Source organism: Bombina bombina, chromosome 12 (assembly GCF_027579735.1).
Source record: "Bombina bombina isolate aBomBom1 chromosome 12, aBomBom1.pri, whole genome shotgun sequence".
Taxonomy (NCBI): domain Eukaryota; kingdom Metazoa; phylum Chordata; class Amphibia; order Anura; family Bombinatoridae; genus Bombina; species Bombina bombina.
In genome coordinates this window covers 9,712,238-9,728,293 of record NC_069510.1, presented here as the reverse complement: position 1 = coordinate 9,728,293, position 16,056 = coordinate 9,712,238, and the positions used below count along the sequence as shown (strand labels likewise).

Here is a 16,056-nt window from a genome sequence, read left to right as displayed (position 1 = left end):
TATCTGGCTGGAGACACCAGTGAGCTGGACCACTGTTTGATGTTCCAGGCTGCCACAATAGCACCATTTGGGTGCGCTACGCTTGTGAGTATATTTCCTATCCTGCTGATGTTTTGTATCCGACTGCCGTGACGTTACTAGGCCATGTTGGCGCCTCTGTGCTTCTTTCTCTTATAGATGAACGAGGCGTTCCTTAGTGATGACAGAGGTAAGCAAAATAATACAGTGGGCGGAAACCCACTCTTGCTGTCTGTTGGCGATCCACATCCCAGGGGTGGACAACTGGGAGTCGGATTTCATGATCAGACAGACCTTTCATCCGGGTAGTGGGAACTCCATCTGGAAGTGTTTTCCAGCCTGATTCTCAAATGGTGTCAGCCGGAATTGGATCTCATGGCATCTCGGCAGAATGCAAAGTTTCCGAGGCACGGGTCGAGATCCAGGGACCCTCAGGCGGTACTGATAGACGCCCTGGCGGTATCTTGGACCTTCAGGCTAGCATACCTATTTCCTCTGTTTGCTCTTCTTCCTCAGGTCATTGCTCGAATCAGGCAGGAGAGTGATCCTCATTGCACTGGCTTGGCCTCGCAGGATTTGGTATGCAGATCTGGTGGACATGTCATCTCTGCCACTTTGGAGACTTTCATTGAGGAAGGACCTTATAATTCAAGCGCCCTTCCTTCACCCAAATCTAGTTTCTCTGAAGCTGACTGCTTGGAGATTGAACGCTTAATTTTATCCAAGCGGGGCTTTTCAGAATCGGTCATAGAGACCATGATTCAGGCTCGTAAACCTGTAACTAGAAGGATTTACCATAAGATATGGCATAAATATCTCTATTGGTATGAATCCAAGAGGGTTTGGAGAAAGGATTATTGACAAGTTCCATAAAGGATCAAATTTCTGCCTTATCTATTTTGTTACACAAACGTCTGGCAGATGTTCCAGATGTACAATCTTTTTGTCAGGCCTTGGTCAGGATCAGGCCTTTGTTCAAGCCAGTTACTCCTCCATAGAGTCTAAATTTAGTTCTCAAAGTTCTTCAAGGGGCTCCGTTTGAGCCTATGCATTCCTTAGATATTAAGTTGTTATCTTCGAAAGTTTTTTTTCTTTTTGCAATTTCTTCTGCTTGCAGAGTGTCAGAGCTCTCGGCTTTGCAGTATGAGTCCCCTTACCTTATTTTTCATTCAGATAAGGTAGTTTTGCGTACTGAATTGGGATTTCTTCCTAAAGTTGTTTCTGATCGGAACATTAATCAGGAGATTGTTGTGCCTTCCTTGTGTCCTAATCCTACCTCTTAGAAGGAACGGCTTCTGCACAATTTGGACGTGGTTCATCCCTTAAAGTTTTACCTGCAGGCGACTAAGGATTTTCGTCAGTCTTCTGCTTTGTTTGTGGTTTTCTCAGGAAAACGTAAGGGACAGAAAGCTACGTCTACTTCTCTTTCTTTTTGGCTGAAGAGTATAATACGTTTTGCATATGAGACTGCTGGACCGCAGCCTCCAGAGAGAGTTACGGCTCATTCCACGAGGGCTGTTGCTTCCTCATGGGCATTCAAAAATGAAGCTTCTGTGGAACAGATTTGCAAGGCTGCAACTTGGTCTCCTCTTCACACTTTTTCAAAATTCTATAAATTTGATACTTTTGCCTTGGCTGAGGCTGCTTTTGGGAGAAAGGTTCTTCAAGCAGTGGTGCCTTCCGTTTAGGTTCCCTGTCTTGTCCCTCCCGTAACATCTGTGTACTCTAGTTTGGGTATTGATTCACAATAGTAATTAGATGATCCGTGGACTCATCTTGTCATTAAAAAGAAAAGAAAATTTATGCTTACCTGATAAATTTATTTCTTTTTTGACACGAGTCCACGGCCCGCCCTGTTTTTGAAAGACAGGTTGTTGGTTATTATAAACTTCAGACACCTCTGCACCTTGTTACTTCCTTTCTCTCCTTTACTTCGGTCGAATGACTGGGTTGGGAGGGAAGGGAGGTGATATTTAACAGCTTTGCTGTGGTGCTCTTTGCCGCATCCTGCTGGGCAGGAGTGGTATTCCTAATAGTAATTAGATTATCCATGGACTCATCGTGTCAAAAAAGAAATACATTTATCAGGTAAGCATAAATTTTCTTATTATATAATCACCTGTTTTCTAAAATAGGGACTTACAGAAGCATTTCACAGTGCCTTACATCACTAGCAGAGCCCAGCTGTTTAACACTACACTAGCGCAGCCCAGCTGTTTAACCATACACTAGCGCAGCCCAGCTGTTTAACCATACACTGGTGCAGCCCAGCTGTTTAACCATACACTGGCGCAGCCCAGCTGTTTAACACTACACTGGCGCAGCCCAGCTGTTTAACCATACACTATCGCAGCCCAGCTGTTTAACCATACACTAGCGCAGGCCAGCTGTTTAACACTACACTAGCGCAGCTCAGCAGTTTAACACTACACTAGCGCAGCCCAGCTGTTTAACCGTACACTAGCGCAGCCCAGCTGTTTAACCGTACACTAGCGCAGCCCAGCTGTTTAACCATACACTAGCGCAGTCCAGCTGTTTAACCGTACACTAGCGCAGCCCGGCTGTTTAACCATACACTAGCGCAGGCCAGCTGTTTAACACTACACTAGCGCAGCCCAGCTGTTTAACACTACACTAGCGCAGCCCAGCTGTTTAACCATACACTGGCGCAGCCCAGCTGTTTAACCATACACTATCGCAGCCCAGCTGTTTAACCGTACACTAGCGCAGCCCAGCTGTTTAACCGTACACTAGCGCTGGCCAGCTGTTTAACCGTACACTAGCGCTGGCCAGCTGTTTAACCGTACACTAGTGCAGGCCAGCTGTTTAACCGTACAGTAGCGCAGGCCAGCTGTTTAACCATACACTAGCCGAGGTCAGCTTTATAGCACTACACTAGCGCATCCAGGGGCACCCAAAGCTTTCTTTTGTATGGAGGGTCAGTCACTAATGGTTGGATTGCCCAGGGGCCACTATGTGATATGCTATGTCTGTGCTATATGTGGTCTAGTGTAGATTTCCTATGTCTGCGCTGTATGTGGTCTAGTGTAGATTTCCTATGTCTGTGCTATATGTGGTCTAGTGTAGATTTCCTATGTCTGCGCTATATGTGGTCTAGTGTAGATTTCCTATGTCTGTGCTATATGTGGTCTAGTGTAGATTTCCTATGTCTGCGCTGTATGTGTTCTAGTGTAGATTTCCTATGTCTGCGCTGTATGTGGTCTAGTGTAGATTTTCTATGTCTGCGCTGTATGTGGTCTAGTGTAGATTTTCTATGTCTGCGCTGTATGTGGTCTAGTGTAGATTTTCTATGTCTGCGCTGTATGTGGCCTAGTGTAGATTTTCTATGTCTGCGCTGTATGTGGTCTAGTGTAGATTTTCTATGTCTGCGCTGTATGTGGTCTAGTGTAGATTTTCTATGTCTGCGCTGTATGTGGTCTAGTGTACATTTTATATGTCTGCGCTGTATGTGGTCTAGTGTAGATTTTCTATGTCTGCGCTGTATGTGGTCTAGTGTAGATTTCCTATGTCTGCACTGTATGTAGTCTAGTGTAGATTTCCTATGTCTGCTCTGTATGTGGTCTAGTGTAGATTTCCTATGTCTGCTCTGTATGTGGTCTAGTGTAGATTTTCTATGTCTGCGCTGTATGTGGTCTAGTGTAGATTTCCTATGTCTGCGCTGTATGTGGTCTAGTGTAGATTTCCTATGTCTGCGCTGTATGTGGTCTAGTGTAGATATTCTATGTCTGCGCTGTATGTGGTCTGGTGTAGATTTCCTATGTCTGCGCTGTATGTGGTCTGGTGTAGATTTCCTATGTCTGCACTGTATGTGGTCTAGTGTAGATTTCCTATGTCTGCGCTATATGTGGTCTAGTGTAGATTTCCTATGTCTGCGCTGTATGTGGTCTAGTGTAGATTTCCTATGTCTGCGCTGTATGTGGTCTAGTGTAGATTTCCTATGTCTGCGCTGTATGTGGTCTAGTGTAGATTTCCTATGTCTGCGCTGTATGTGGTCTAGTGTAGATTTCCTATGTCTGTGCTGTATGTGGTCTAGTGTAGATTTCCTATGTCTGCGCTGTATGTGGTCTAGTGTAGATTTTCTATGCCTGCGCTGTATGTGGTCTAGTGTAGATTTCCTATGTCTGCGCTGTATGTGGTCTAGTGTAGATTTCCTATGTCTGCGCTGTATGTGGTCTAGTGTAGATTTCCTATGTCTGCGCTGTATGTGGTCTAGTGTAGATTTCCTATGTCTGCGCTGTATGTGGTCTAGTGTAGATTTCCTATGTCTGCGCAGTATGTGGTCTAGTGTAGATTTCCTATGTCTGCGCTGTATGTGGTCTAGTGTAGATTTCCTATGTCTGCGCTGTATGTGGTCTAGTGTAGATTTCCTATGTCTGCGCTGTATGTGGTCTGGTGTAGATTTCCTATGTCTGCGCTGTATGTGGTCTGGTGTAGATTTCCTATGTATGCGCTATATGTGGTCTAGTGTAGATTTCCTATGTCTGCGCTGTATGTGGTCTAGTGTAGATTTCCTATGTCTGCGCTGTATGTGGTCTAGTGTAGATTTCCTATGTCTGCGCTGTATGTGGTCTAGTGTAGATTTCCTATGTCTGCGCTGTATATGGTCTAGTGTAGATTTCCTATGTCTGCGCTGTATATGGTCTAGTGTAGATTTCCTATGTCTGCGCTGTATGTGGTCTAGTGTAGATTTCCTATGTCTGCGCTGTATATGATCTAGTGTAGATTTCCCATGTCTGCGCTGTATATGGTCTAGTGTAGATTTCCTATGTCTGCGCTGTATGTGGTCTAGTGTAGATTTTCTATGCCTGCGCTGTATGTGGTCTAGTGTAGATATTCTATGTCTGCGCTGTATGTGGTCTAGTGTAGATATTCTATGTCTGCGCTGTATGTGGTCTAGTGTAGATTTTCTATGCCTGCGCTGTATGTGGTCTAGTGTAGATTTCTTTCATGTAATTAGCAAGAGTCCATGAGCTAGTGACGTATGGGATATACATTCCTACCAGGAGGGGCAAAGTTTCCCAAACCTTAAAATGCCTATAAATACACCCCTCACCACACCCACAATTCAGTTTTACAAACTTTGCCTCCGATGGAGGTGGTGAAGTAAGTTTGTGCTAGATTCTACGTTGATATGCGCTCCGCAGCAAGTTGGAGCCCGGTTTTCCTCTCAGCGTGCAGTGAATGTCAGAGGGATGTGAGGAGAGTATTGCCTATTTGAATGCAGTGATCTCCTTCTACGGGGTCTATTTCATAGGTTCTCTGTTATCGGTCGTAGAGATTCATCTCTTACCTCCCTTTTCAGATCGACGATATACTCTTATATATACCATTACCTCTGCTGATTCTCGTTTCAGTACTGATTTGGCTTTCTACAAACATGTAGATGAGTGTCCTGGGGTAAGTAAGTCTTATTTTCTGTGACACTCTAAGCTATGGTTGGGCACTTTGTTTATAAAGTTCTAAATATATGTATTCAAACATTTATTTGCCTTGACTCAGAATGTTCAACTTTCCTTATTTTTCAGACAGTCAGTTTCATATTTGGGATAATGCATTTGAATTAATCATTTTTTCTTACCTTCAAAAATTTGACTCTTTTTTTCCTGTGGGCTGTTAGGCTCGCGGGGGCTGAAAATGCTTCATTTTATTGCGTCATTCTTGGCGCGGACTTTTTTGGCGCAAAAAATTCTTTTCCGTTTCCGGCGTCATACGTGTCGCCGGAAGTTGCGTCATTTTTTGACGTTATTTTGCGCCAAAAATGTCGGCGTTCCGGATGTGGCGTCATTTTTGGCGCCAAAAGCATTTAGGCGCCAAATAATGTGGGCGTCTTATTTGGCGCTAAAAAATAAGGGCGTCGCTTTTGTCTCCACATTATTTAAGTCTTATTTTTTTCATTGCTTCTGGTTGCTAGAAGCTTGTTCTTTGGCATTTTTTTCCCATTCCTGAAACTGTCATTTAAGGAATTTGATCAATTTTGCTTTATATGTTGTTTTTTCTCTTACATATTGCAAGATGTCTCACGTTGCATCTGAGTCAGAAGATACTACAGGAAAATCGCTGTCTAGTGCTGGAGCTATCAAGCTAAGTGTATCTGCTATAATTTTTTGTATCTGTTTCTCCAGCTGTTGTTTGTATTGCATGTCATGACAAACTTATTAATGCAGATAAAATTTCCTTTAGTACTGTTACATTACCTGTTGCTGTTCCGTCAACATCTAATTTTCAGAGTGTTCCTGATAAACATAAGAGATTTTATTTTTTAAATCCATTAAGAAGGCTATGTCTGTTATTTCTCCTTCTAGTTTACATAAGTCTTTTAAAACTTCGCTTTTTTCAGATGAATTTTTAAATGAACATCATCATTCTGATACTGATAATGGTTCTTCTGGTTCAGAGGTTTCTGTCTCAGAGGTTGATGCTGATAAATCTTTGTATTTGTTCAAGATGGAATTTATTTGTTCTTTATTTAAAGAAGTATTAATTGCATTAGAAATAGAGGATTCTGGTCCTCTTGATACTAAATCTAAACGTTTAATTAAGGTTTTTAAATCTCCTGTAGTTATTCCAGAAGTGTTTAATCTCCCTGATGCTATTTCTGAAGTAATTTCCAGGGAATGGAATAATTTGGGTAATTCTTTTACTCCTCCTAAACGTTTAAGCAATTATATCCTATGCCATCTGACAGATTAGAGTTTTTTTGGGACAAAATCCCTAAGGTTATGGGGCTGTCTCTACTGCTAAATGTGCTACTATTCCTACGGTAGATAGTAATTCATTTTAAGGATCCTTTAGATAGGAAAATTGAATCCTTTCTAAGAAAAGCTTACTTATGTTCAGGTAATCTTCTTAGACCTGCTATATTTTTAGCGGATGTTGCTGCAGCTTCAACTTTTTGGTTAGAAGCTTTAGCGCAACAAGTAACAGATCATAATTTTATAGCATTATTATTATTCTATAACATGCTAATAATTTTATTGGTGATACCATCTTTTGATATCATTAGAGTTGATGTCAGGTATATGTCTCTAGCTATTTTAGCTAGAAAAGCTTTATGGATTAAACTTGGAATGCTGATATGTCTTCTAAGTCAACTTTGCTTTCCTTTTCTTTCCAGGGTAATAAATTATTATTTCAACTGTTTCTGGAAGGAAGGGAACTTTTTTTACCAAAGGATAAAAAATCTAAGGTAAATTTAGGTCTAATAATCATTTTTCGTTCCTTTCCTCACAATAAGGAACAAAAGCCTGATCCTTCATCCTCAGGAGCGGTATCAGTTTGGAAACTATTTCCAGTTTGGAATATATCCAAGCCTTATAGAAAACCTATAGCCAGCTCCTAAGTACCCATGAAGGTGCGGACCTTATTCCAGCTCAGCTGGTATGGGGCAGATTACGTTTTCTTCAAAGAAATTTTGATCAATTCCGTTCTCAATTTCTGGTTTTAGAACATTGTTTCAGAAAGGTACAGCATTGGCTTCAGTTAAGGCCTCCTGCTAAGAGATTTTTTTCTTTCCCGTGTCCCAGTTAACACAGCAAAGGCTCAGCATTTCTGAGATGTGTTTCAGATCTAGAGTTGGCTGGAGTAATTATGCCAGTTCCAGTTCTGGAACAGGGGCTGGGGTTTTATTTTATCTCTTCATTGTACCAAAGAAGGTCAATTCCTTCAGACCAGTTCCGGATCTATCAATATTGAATCGTTATGTAAGGATACCAACATTCAGTTTCTGTAGGACTGTCCTGCCTTTTGTTTAGCAAGGGCATTATATGTCTACAATAGATTTACAGGATGTGTATCTGCATATTCCGATTCATCCAGATCACTTTTAGTGTCTGAGATTCTCTTTTTAGACAAGCATTACCAGTTTTGTGGCTCTACCGTTTGGCCTAGCCTCAGTTCCAAGAATTTTTTTCAAAGATTCTCGGTGCCCTTCTTTCTGTAATCAGAGAACAGGGTTTTGGTATTTCCTTATTGGACGATATCTGGGTACTTGCTCAGTCTTCTCATTTTCGAAGAATCTCATATGAATCGACTTGTGTTGTTTCTTCAAGTTCATGGTTGGAGGATCAATTTACCAATCAGTTCATTGATTCCTCAGACAAGGGTAACCTTTTTAGGTTTCTAGAATAGATTCAGTGTCTATGACTCTGTCCTTGTCAGACAAGAGAAGTTTAACATTGATTTCAGCTTGTCAAAACCTTCAGTCACAATCATTCCCTTTGGTAGCCTTATGCATGGAAATTTTAGGTCTTAGGACTGCCGCATCAGATGCGATCTCCTTTGCTCGTTTTCACATGCGACCTCTTCAGCTCTGTATGCTGAACCAATGGTGCAGGGATTACTCAAAGATATCTCACTTAATATCTTTAAACCGATTATACGACACTCTCTGACATGGTGGACAGTTCACCATCATTTAGTTCAGGGGGCTTCTTTGTTCTTCCGACCTGGACTATAATCTCAACAGATGCAAGTCTTACAGGTTGGGGAGCTGTGTGGGGGTATCTGACGGCACAAGGGGTTTGGGAATCTCAGGAGGTGAGATTTCCGATCAATATTTTGGAACTCCGTGCAATTTCAGAGCTCTTCAGTCTTGGCCTCTTCTGAAGAGAGAGTTGTTCATTTGTTTTCAGATAGACAATGTCACAACTGTGGCATACATCAATCATCAAGGAGGGACTCACAGTCCTCTGGCTATGAAAGAAGTATCTCGAATTTTGGTTTGGGCGGAATCCAGCTCCTGTCTAATCTCTGCGGTTCATATCCCAGGTATGGACAATTGGAAAGCGGATTATCTCAGTCGCCAAACGTTGCACCTGGGCGAATGGTCTTCACCCAGAGGTATTTCCTCAGATTGTTCAAATGTGGGAACTCCCAGAAATAGATCTGATGGCTTCTCATCTAAACAAGAAACTTCCCTGGTATCTGTCCGGATCCAGGGATCCTCGGGCGGCGGCAGTGGATGCATTATCTCTTCCTTAAAAGTGTCATCCTGCCTATATCTTTCCGCCTCTAGTTCTTCTTCCAAGAGTATTCTCCAATATTCTAAGGAATGCTCATTTGTTCTGCTGGTAGCTCCAGCATGGCCTCACAGGTTTTGGTATGCAGATCTTGTCCGGATGGCCTCTTGCCAGCTGTGGACTCTTCCGTTAAGACCAGTCTTTCTGTCTCAAGGTTCTTTTTTCCATCAGGATCTCAAAACCTTAATTTTAAGGTGTGGAGTTTGAACGCTTGATTCTTGGTCAAAGAGGTTTCTCTGACTCTGTGATTGATACTATGTGACAGGCTCGTAAAATCTGTATCTAGAGAGATATATTATAGAGTCTGGAAGATTTATATTTCTTCAGGATGGTTTAGATAAAGGTTTGTCCGCAAGTTTCTTGAAAGACAAATCTCTGCTCTTTCTGTTCTTTTTCACAGAAGGATTGCTAATCTTCCTGATATTCATTGTTTTGTACAAGCTTTGGTTCGTATAAAACCTGTCATTAAGTCAATTTCTCCTTCTTGGAGTTTGAATTTGGTTCTGGGGGCTGTTCAAGCTCCTCCTTTTGAACCTATGCATTCATTGGACATTAAATTACTTTCTTGGAAAGTTTTGTTCCTTTTGGCCATCTCTTCTGCCAGAAGAGTCTCTGAATTATCTGCTCTTTTTTGTGAGTCTCCTTTTCTGATTTTTCATCAGGATAAGGCGGTGCTGCGAACTTCTTTTGAATTTTTTACCTAAGGTTGTGAATTCTAACAACATTAGTAGAGAAATTGTGGTTCCTTCATTATGTCCTAATCCTATGAATTCTAAGGAGAAATCATTGCATTCTGCTGTTAGAGCTTTGTAATATTATGTTGAAGCTATTAAGTCTTTCCGAAAGACTTCTAGTCTATTTGTTATCTTTTCCGGTTCTAGAAAAGATCAGAAAGCTTCTGCCATTTCTTTGGCATCTTGGTTGAAATCTTTAATTCATCTTGCCTATGTTGAGTCGGGTAAAACTCCGCCTCAGAGGATTACAGCTCATTCTACTAGGTTAGTTTCTACTTCCTGGGTGTTTAAGAATGAAGCTTCGATTGATCAGATTTGCAAACCAGCAACTTGGTCCTCTTTGCATACTTTTACTAAATTCTACCATTTTGATGTGTTTTCTTCTTCTGAAGCAGTTTTTGGTAGAAAAGTACTTCAGGCAGCGGTTTCAGTTTGAATCTTCTGCTTATGTTTTTCGTTAAACTTTATTTTGGGTGTGGATTATTTTCAGCAGGAATTGGCTGTCTTTATTTTATCCCTCCCTCTCTAGTGACTCTTGTGTGGAAAGATCCACATCTTGGGTAATCATTATCCCATACGTCACTAGCTCATGGACTCTTGCTAATTACATGAAAGAAAACATAATTTATGTAAGAACTTACCTGATAAATTCATTTCTTTCATATTAGCAAGAGTCCATGAGGCCCGCCCTTTTTTGTGGTGGTTATGATTTTTTTGTATAAAGCACAATTATTCCAATTCCTTATTTTATATGCTTTCGCACTTTTTTCTTATCACCCCACTTCTTGGCTATTCGTTAAACTGAATTGTGGGTGTGGTGAGGGGTGTATTTATAGGCATTTTAAGGTTTGGGAAACTTTGCCCCTCCTGGTAGGAATGTATATCCCATACGTCACTAGCTCATGGACTCTTGCTAATATGAAAGAAATGAATTTATCAGGTAAGTTCTTACATAAATTATGTTTTTCTATGTCTGCGCTGTATGTGGTCTAGTGTAGATTTCCTATGTCTGCGCTGTATGTGGTCTAGTGTAGATTTCCTATGTCTGCGCTGTATGTGGTCTAGTGTAGATTTCCTATGTCTGCGCTGTATGTGGTCTAGTGTAGATTTCCTATGTCTGCGCTGTATATGGTCTAGTGTAGATTTCCTATGTCTGCGCTGTATGTGGTCTAGTGTAGATTTCCTATGTCTGCGCTGTATATGGTCTAGTGTAGATTTCCTATGTCTGCGCTGTATGTGGTCTAGTGTAGATTTCCTATGTCTGCGCTGTATGTGGTCTAGTGTAGATTTCCTATGTCTGCACTGTATGTGGTCTAGTGTAGATATTCTATGTCTGCGCTGTATGTGGTCTAGTGTAGATTTCCTATGTCTGCGCTGTATGTGGTCTAGTGTAGATTTCCTATGTCTGCGCTGTATGTGGTCTAGTGTAGATTTCCTATGTCTGCGCTGTATATGGTCTAGTGTAGATTTCCTATGTCTGCGCTGTATGTGGTCTAGTGTAGATTTCCTATGTCTGCGCTGTATGTGGTCTAGTGTAGATTTCCTATGTCTGCACTGTATGTGGTCTAGTGTAGATATTCTATGTCTGCGCTGTATGTGGTCTAGTGTAGATTTCCTATGTCTGCGCTGTATGTGGTCTAGTGTAGATTTCCTATGTCTGCGCTGTATGTGGTCTAGTGTAGATTTCCTATGTCTGCGCTTACAATAAGTAAAGATGAGGCTGGGTAGGCAGTCTACTCTCTAGCCCTTTCATAGAATTTGATGACAGGTAAAGCTCAACAAGTCCTCCAGGTGCACACATGCTCAGACCAACACAAGGGCATAGTCACAAACGCATGCACTTTTCTCTTTATGGTCTGTTTCTTGAAGAATAGCTTTAGATTTAATGGGGCTTATCTTATTTATTTTACCTAGTGGTTTTTAGAGTCTCATATGATGAGTTTGGGTAACACGTGACTTACTGAGGTCTGTGCCCTAGCTGCTACTGCCAGTCCTGGAGAGCGTGATTAAGCAGTGTTTGTGTTTCTGTTGTACTTTGTTTATTTCCAGCTGTTTGTAACCAGTTTATTGCATCTCCTGGTAGTGATAATACAGCACACAGAGTGTTAGCAGAGGGGCATGGGGTAACTAAACCATTCTTACCACAGGGTCTCCATAAAAGTGCTTGTGGAGATATCAAACACCATTTACGATACTGCTCTCCATTTATTAGCTTCTGTATTGATTACTGAATAATATGTAGCTGCGTTACTAAAGCACAGAATTCTAGAGCATGCAGATGCACAAAAGGTAGACTAGAGTAAAATCAGCAGAAATAAACTATACACACACACTTATTTACTAAACATTGTATGGGCTTTTTGTGAGCACCTTGAGAAATGGTCTTAGAGTGTGACAGATATATCAAATGGTTGCATGCAAGGTTTACTTTGATCTGTGCAGTGGTTGGCATACACATCTCAGGGGGCTGCAGTGTCTAGGAATCAGATGCTACACACGTGTGCCACTTTCTGGGCCTAGTTACCTTATAGCAATATGATACTGTACGTCTCTGGTCTCATAGCTATCTCTGCTTCCCACGTCCTCTCTTTCTCTACTTCCTTCAGCAGGCTCCCTTTGCTGCCTCTTCTTTTTCTCTCTCGTACTGTGCCCAGCCAGCCAAAGGGGTCTTCCATGCCGAGGACACCAGCCATCCTCAGGGCGTCAGTCTGTCCGTCTCTAACTGCTTTCTGAGCCGCCACGGCTCCTTTCCTGTGCCTTCGGTGAGTTGGACTTGTACACAAGCTGTCTGTGGTGTGAAGTGTAATGTTCCTTAAGCCATGTCTGTACTTAAAGGGACGCTGACAATTGGTATGTTGCAATAACAAGGGAATCCGCATTAGAAACTTCATTTTAAGTTTCTAACAGTGCTTTAATTTGGTTAAAAACATTTAAATTTAGCTCACAAAGAAAAAATGCATTCAGTGGCGAAACTCCCCTGTAATGTCATCTTCTCTTTATTACTGATGTGGCAATATTGGCTTTACATTTGTGCCTTCTGCCGTACTATTTTCCTCTTGCTTTATGCCGGCAGCTTACTGTAACTCCTTTGCTTGCCTGATGTGCCAGTATGCTGCCAGCCACTCTTACATGTGAGGGGTTAATGTGCATCTGCTGTACCCGTCACTGCAGTGGCAATATAGATCTAGCATTCCTGTTTTATGGCCTTACAATATGTTTTAATAAATATATGTAAAGAAACAGTACCCGCTGGTGTCCCTTAGTGCTAGGGGCTTGCAGGGCTTTAAAATATGTAAAACTGCATGTTTGTACTGATATTGCACAGTGTACACTACAACTATGACACAATCACCTGTGCATTCTGGCTGCCCCAGTGTCCTGTGCACCTCTCCTGTGTAGGACGGGGCGTACATTAACACAGTCTGTAGCCCTGTTCATTCTCACTTCAGTCCTTCCTCCTACCCTGCATTCCTCTTGTTCAAGGAACATTGTAATATTTCTTGGTTCCATCAAACTTAAACTTGTTACAGTTAAAAAACAACAACATACTGAGCTTTATAAACAAACATTTCTAGCTTGTTCCTGCTCACCAACACATCTGGGGAGTTGTCTACACCAGCCAGTGAGCTGTAAGTACCTAGGTATGCAACAGGCATTTACTACTAGTTTCAATACAAATGTAAACAAATTCAGATAATCATTTATTCATACAATAATAGTTTAACATGTTTTGCTCTTTACTAATAGAAATATGTTGTCCCTTTAACCATTTCTATGCGCTGTATGTGTATAATGTGTACAATGCATAGGGAAATGGCTGCCTGCATATGTAGGTACAGGTGAAGCATTTTCTTGCTAGAGCAGTCAGATTATGAATTTATACATTAGATGCCTTCGCTCTTCCTCCGCTATAATAAACGCAGTGGCAGGTCATTTGTGTACGGTTTGTGTGTCTGTAAATAGTGTGCACAGTGTGATGTGTATTCAGCAGGGCAGGTAATCTGTGTACGGTTTGTGTGTCTGTAAATAGTGTGCACAGTGTGATGTGTGTTCAGCAGGGCAGGTCATTTGTGTACGGTTTGTGTGTCTGTAAATAGTGTGCACAGTGTGATGTGTATTCAGCAGGGCAGGTAATCTGTACGGTTTGTGTGTCTGTAAATAGTGTGCACAGTGTGATGTGTGTTCAGCAGGGCAGGTAATCTGTGTACGGTTTGTGTGTCTGTAAATGGTGTGCACAGTGTGATGTGTGTTCAGCAGGGCAGGTAATTTGTGTACGGTTTGTTTGTCTGTAAATAGTGTGCACAGTGTGATGTGTGTTCAGCAGAGCAGGTAATCTGTACGGTTTGTGTGTCTGTAAATAGTGTGCACAGTGTGATGTGTGTTCAGCAGGGCAGGTAATTTGTGTACGGTTTGTTTGTCTGTAAATAGTGTGCACAGTGTGATGTGTGTTTAGCAGGGCAGGTAATCTGTACGGTTTGTGTGTCTGTAAATAGTGTGCACAGTGTGATGTGTGTTTAGCAGGGCAGGTAATCTGTGTACGGTTTGTGTGTCTGTAAATAGTGTGCACAGTGTGATGTGTGTTCAGCAGGGTAGGTAATCTGTGTACGGTTTGTGTACCTGTAAATAGTGTGCACAGTGTGATGTGTGTTCAGCAGGGTAGGTAATCTGTGTACGGTTTGTGTGTCTGTAAATAGTGTGCACAGTGTGATGTGTGTTCAGCAGGGCAGGTAATCTGTACGGTTTGTTTGTCTGTAAATAGTGTGCACAGTATGATGTGTGTCAGATCCCGCTGAATTATAAAGGGCGTGAGGATATTCCTGTTGTGTTGGATACTAAACTGCTTTTGCACTAATGTTATTTTTTTCTTTACCTTTTCTTGTTTTTCTCTCCTCACCCTACAACCTTTTCTCCAGTACAAATCTGTTTTCCGTTCCTATTCCCAAGACTTCGCCCCTCACAGTCAGGTTCCTGTTCCTCCCTTATTGACCCCCGCCATCTTTTACTCTACCCGCTTCAACTCTGTTCTCCCAGACTCTGTACCCTCACCTCCCACCTTGCCTCCAGCTACTCTCTGCCCCGTACCCTGCTCTCAGGGCGGTAGCTCCTGCGGGACCCATCCTGCCTGCCTTCCTTTCGAGCCTCCTCTCTCCAGCTCTCTGCAGACATCAGTGGTGAGAACGGGGCTGGGTCTCGGCTGGAGGGTTTGAGAGGGTCATTTATGAATGGCAATCTGGCTTCTCTCCATAACTCATTCATATCACCCCTTTGTCTCTTGCTCCAGCCGTCATTACTTTCCTAGTCTTTGTCTGTCTGTAACGCTGTGAAATAAAGGGCAGTTTTATAAACCAGGGACCAGAAGACCTTCCAATGTTGAGTTGTATTGAGAAGTCATCATGGTCTGTGTACTCACTTGAAGGAACAGTATTGGATCATTCTGATGTGTGCTAGTGCTACGGCATCTGTTGTTGTCACTGCTGGTCCTTAAACCTCAGATACCTGTCCCTGCCTTTGTTTATTGTCCCTTATGCACAATCCTGATATGATCAGATTCCAGTTAACCCTTACAATATATCTTGAAGATCACTCTGGGTGATCCAGTAATGGTTATCAGACAGTTTAAGTGTCCAATACCACTTTAGCATTTGTAGATTTTTGTCTATTCCACATAGTAATTTATTCATGTTTATGGGTTTGTTTGTTTGTTTTTGATGCTTGCTTTTTGACCACATGTATTAATAGCTTATTTATAAATATAGATATTACATAATCAGGGAATGTCATGCTGTGATACTGCCTGGTTTCATTTAAGCAACAGCTTTGAATCCTTATAGATGTCATTCTTGGTACAAGTTGTATTTCTCTTGTTAAGTGTATCCAGTCCACGGATCATCCATTACTTATGGGATATTCTCCTTCCCAACAGGAAGTTGCAAGAGGATCACCCACAGCAGAGCTGCTATATAGCTCCTCCCCTCACTGCCATACCCAGTCATTCTCTTGCAACTCTCAACTAAGATGGAGGTCGTAAGAGGACTGTGGTGTTTTATACTTAGTTTATTTCTTCAATCAATCAAAAGTTTGTTATTTTTAAATGGTACCGGAGTGTACTGTTTATCTCAGGCAGTATTTGGAAGAAGAATCTGCCTGCGTTTTCTATGATCTTAGCAGAAGTAACTAAGATCCTTTGCTGTTCTCACATATTCTGAGGAGTGAGGTAACTTCAGAGGGGGAATAGCGTGCAGGTTTTCCTGCAATAAGGTATGTGC

The 16,056-nt window shown here is 41.8% G+C and overlaps 1 protein-coding gene across 6 annotated transcripts in view; it reads left to right on the top strand.

The window, feature by feature from the left end:
• Positions 1 to 16,056, top strand: part of RAPGEF1 (Rap guanine nucleotide exchange factor 1) — a 270,865-nt gene that overhangs the window by 186,043 nt on the left and 68,766 nt on the right. For 4 of the 6 annotated variants that reach the window (XM_053695528.1, XM_053695531.1, XM_053695532.1 and 1 more), the window contains exon 11: positions 12,397 to 12,552. The exons of 1 other annotated variant lie outside the window; for it this stretch is intronic. In XM_053695528.1, the coding sequence (XP_053551503.1) occupies positions 12,397 to 12,552 (156 nt within the window). The remainder of the gene's footprint in view (positions 1 to 12,396; positions 12,553 to 16,056) is intronic. One more of the 6 variants, XM_053695530.1, reaches the window with a different exon arrangement.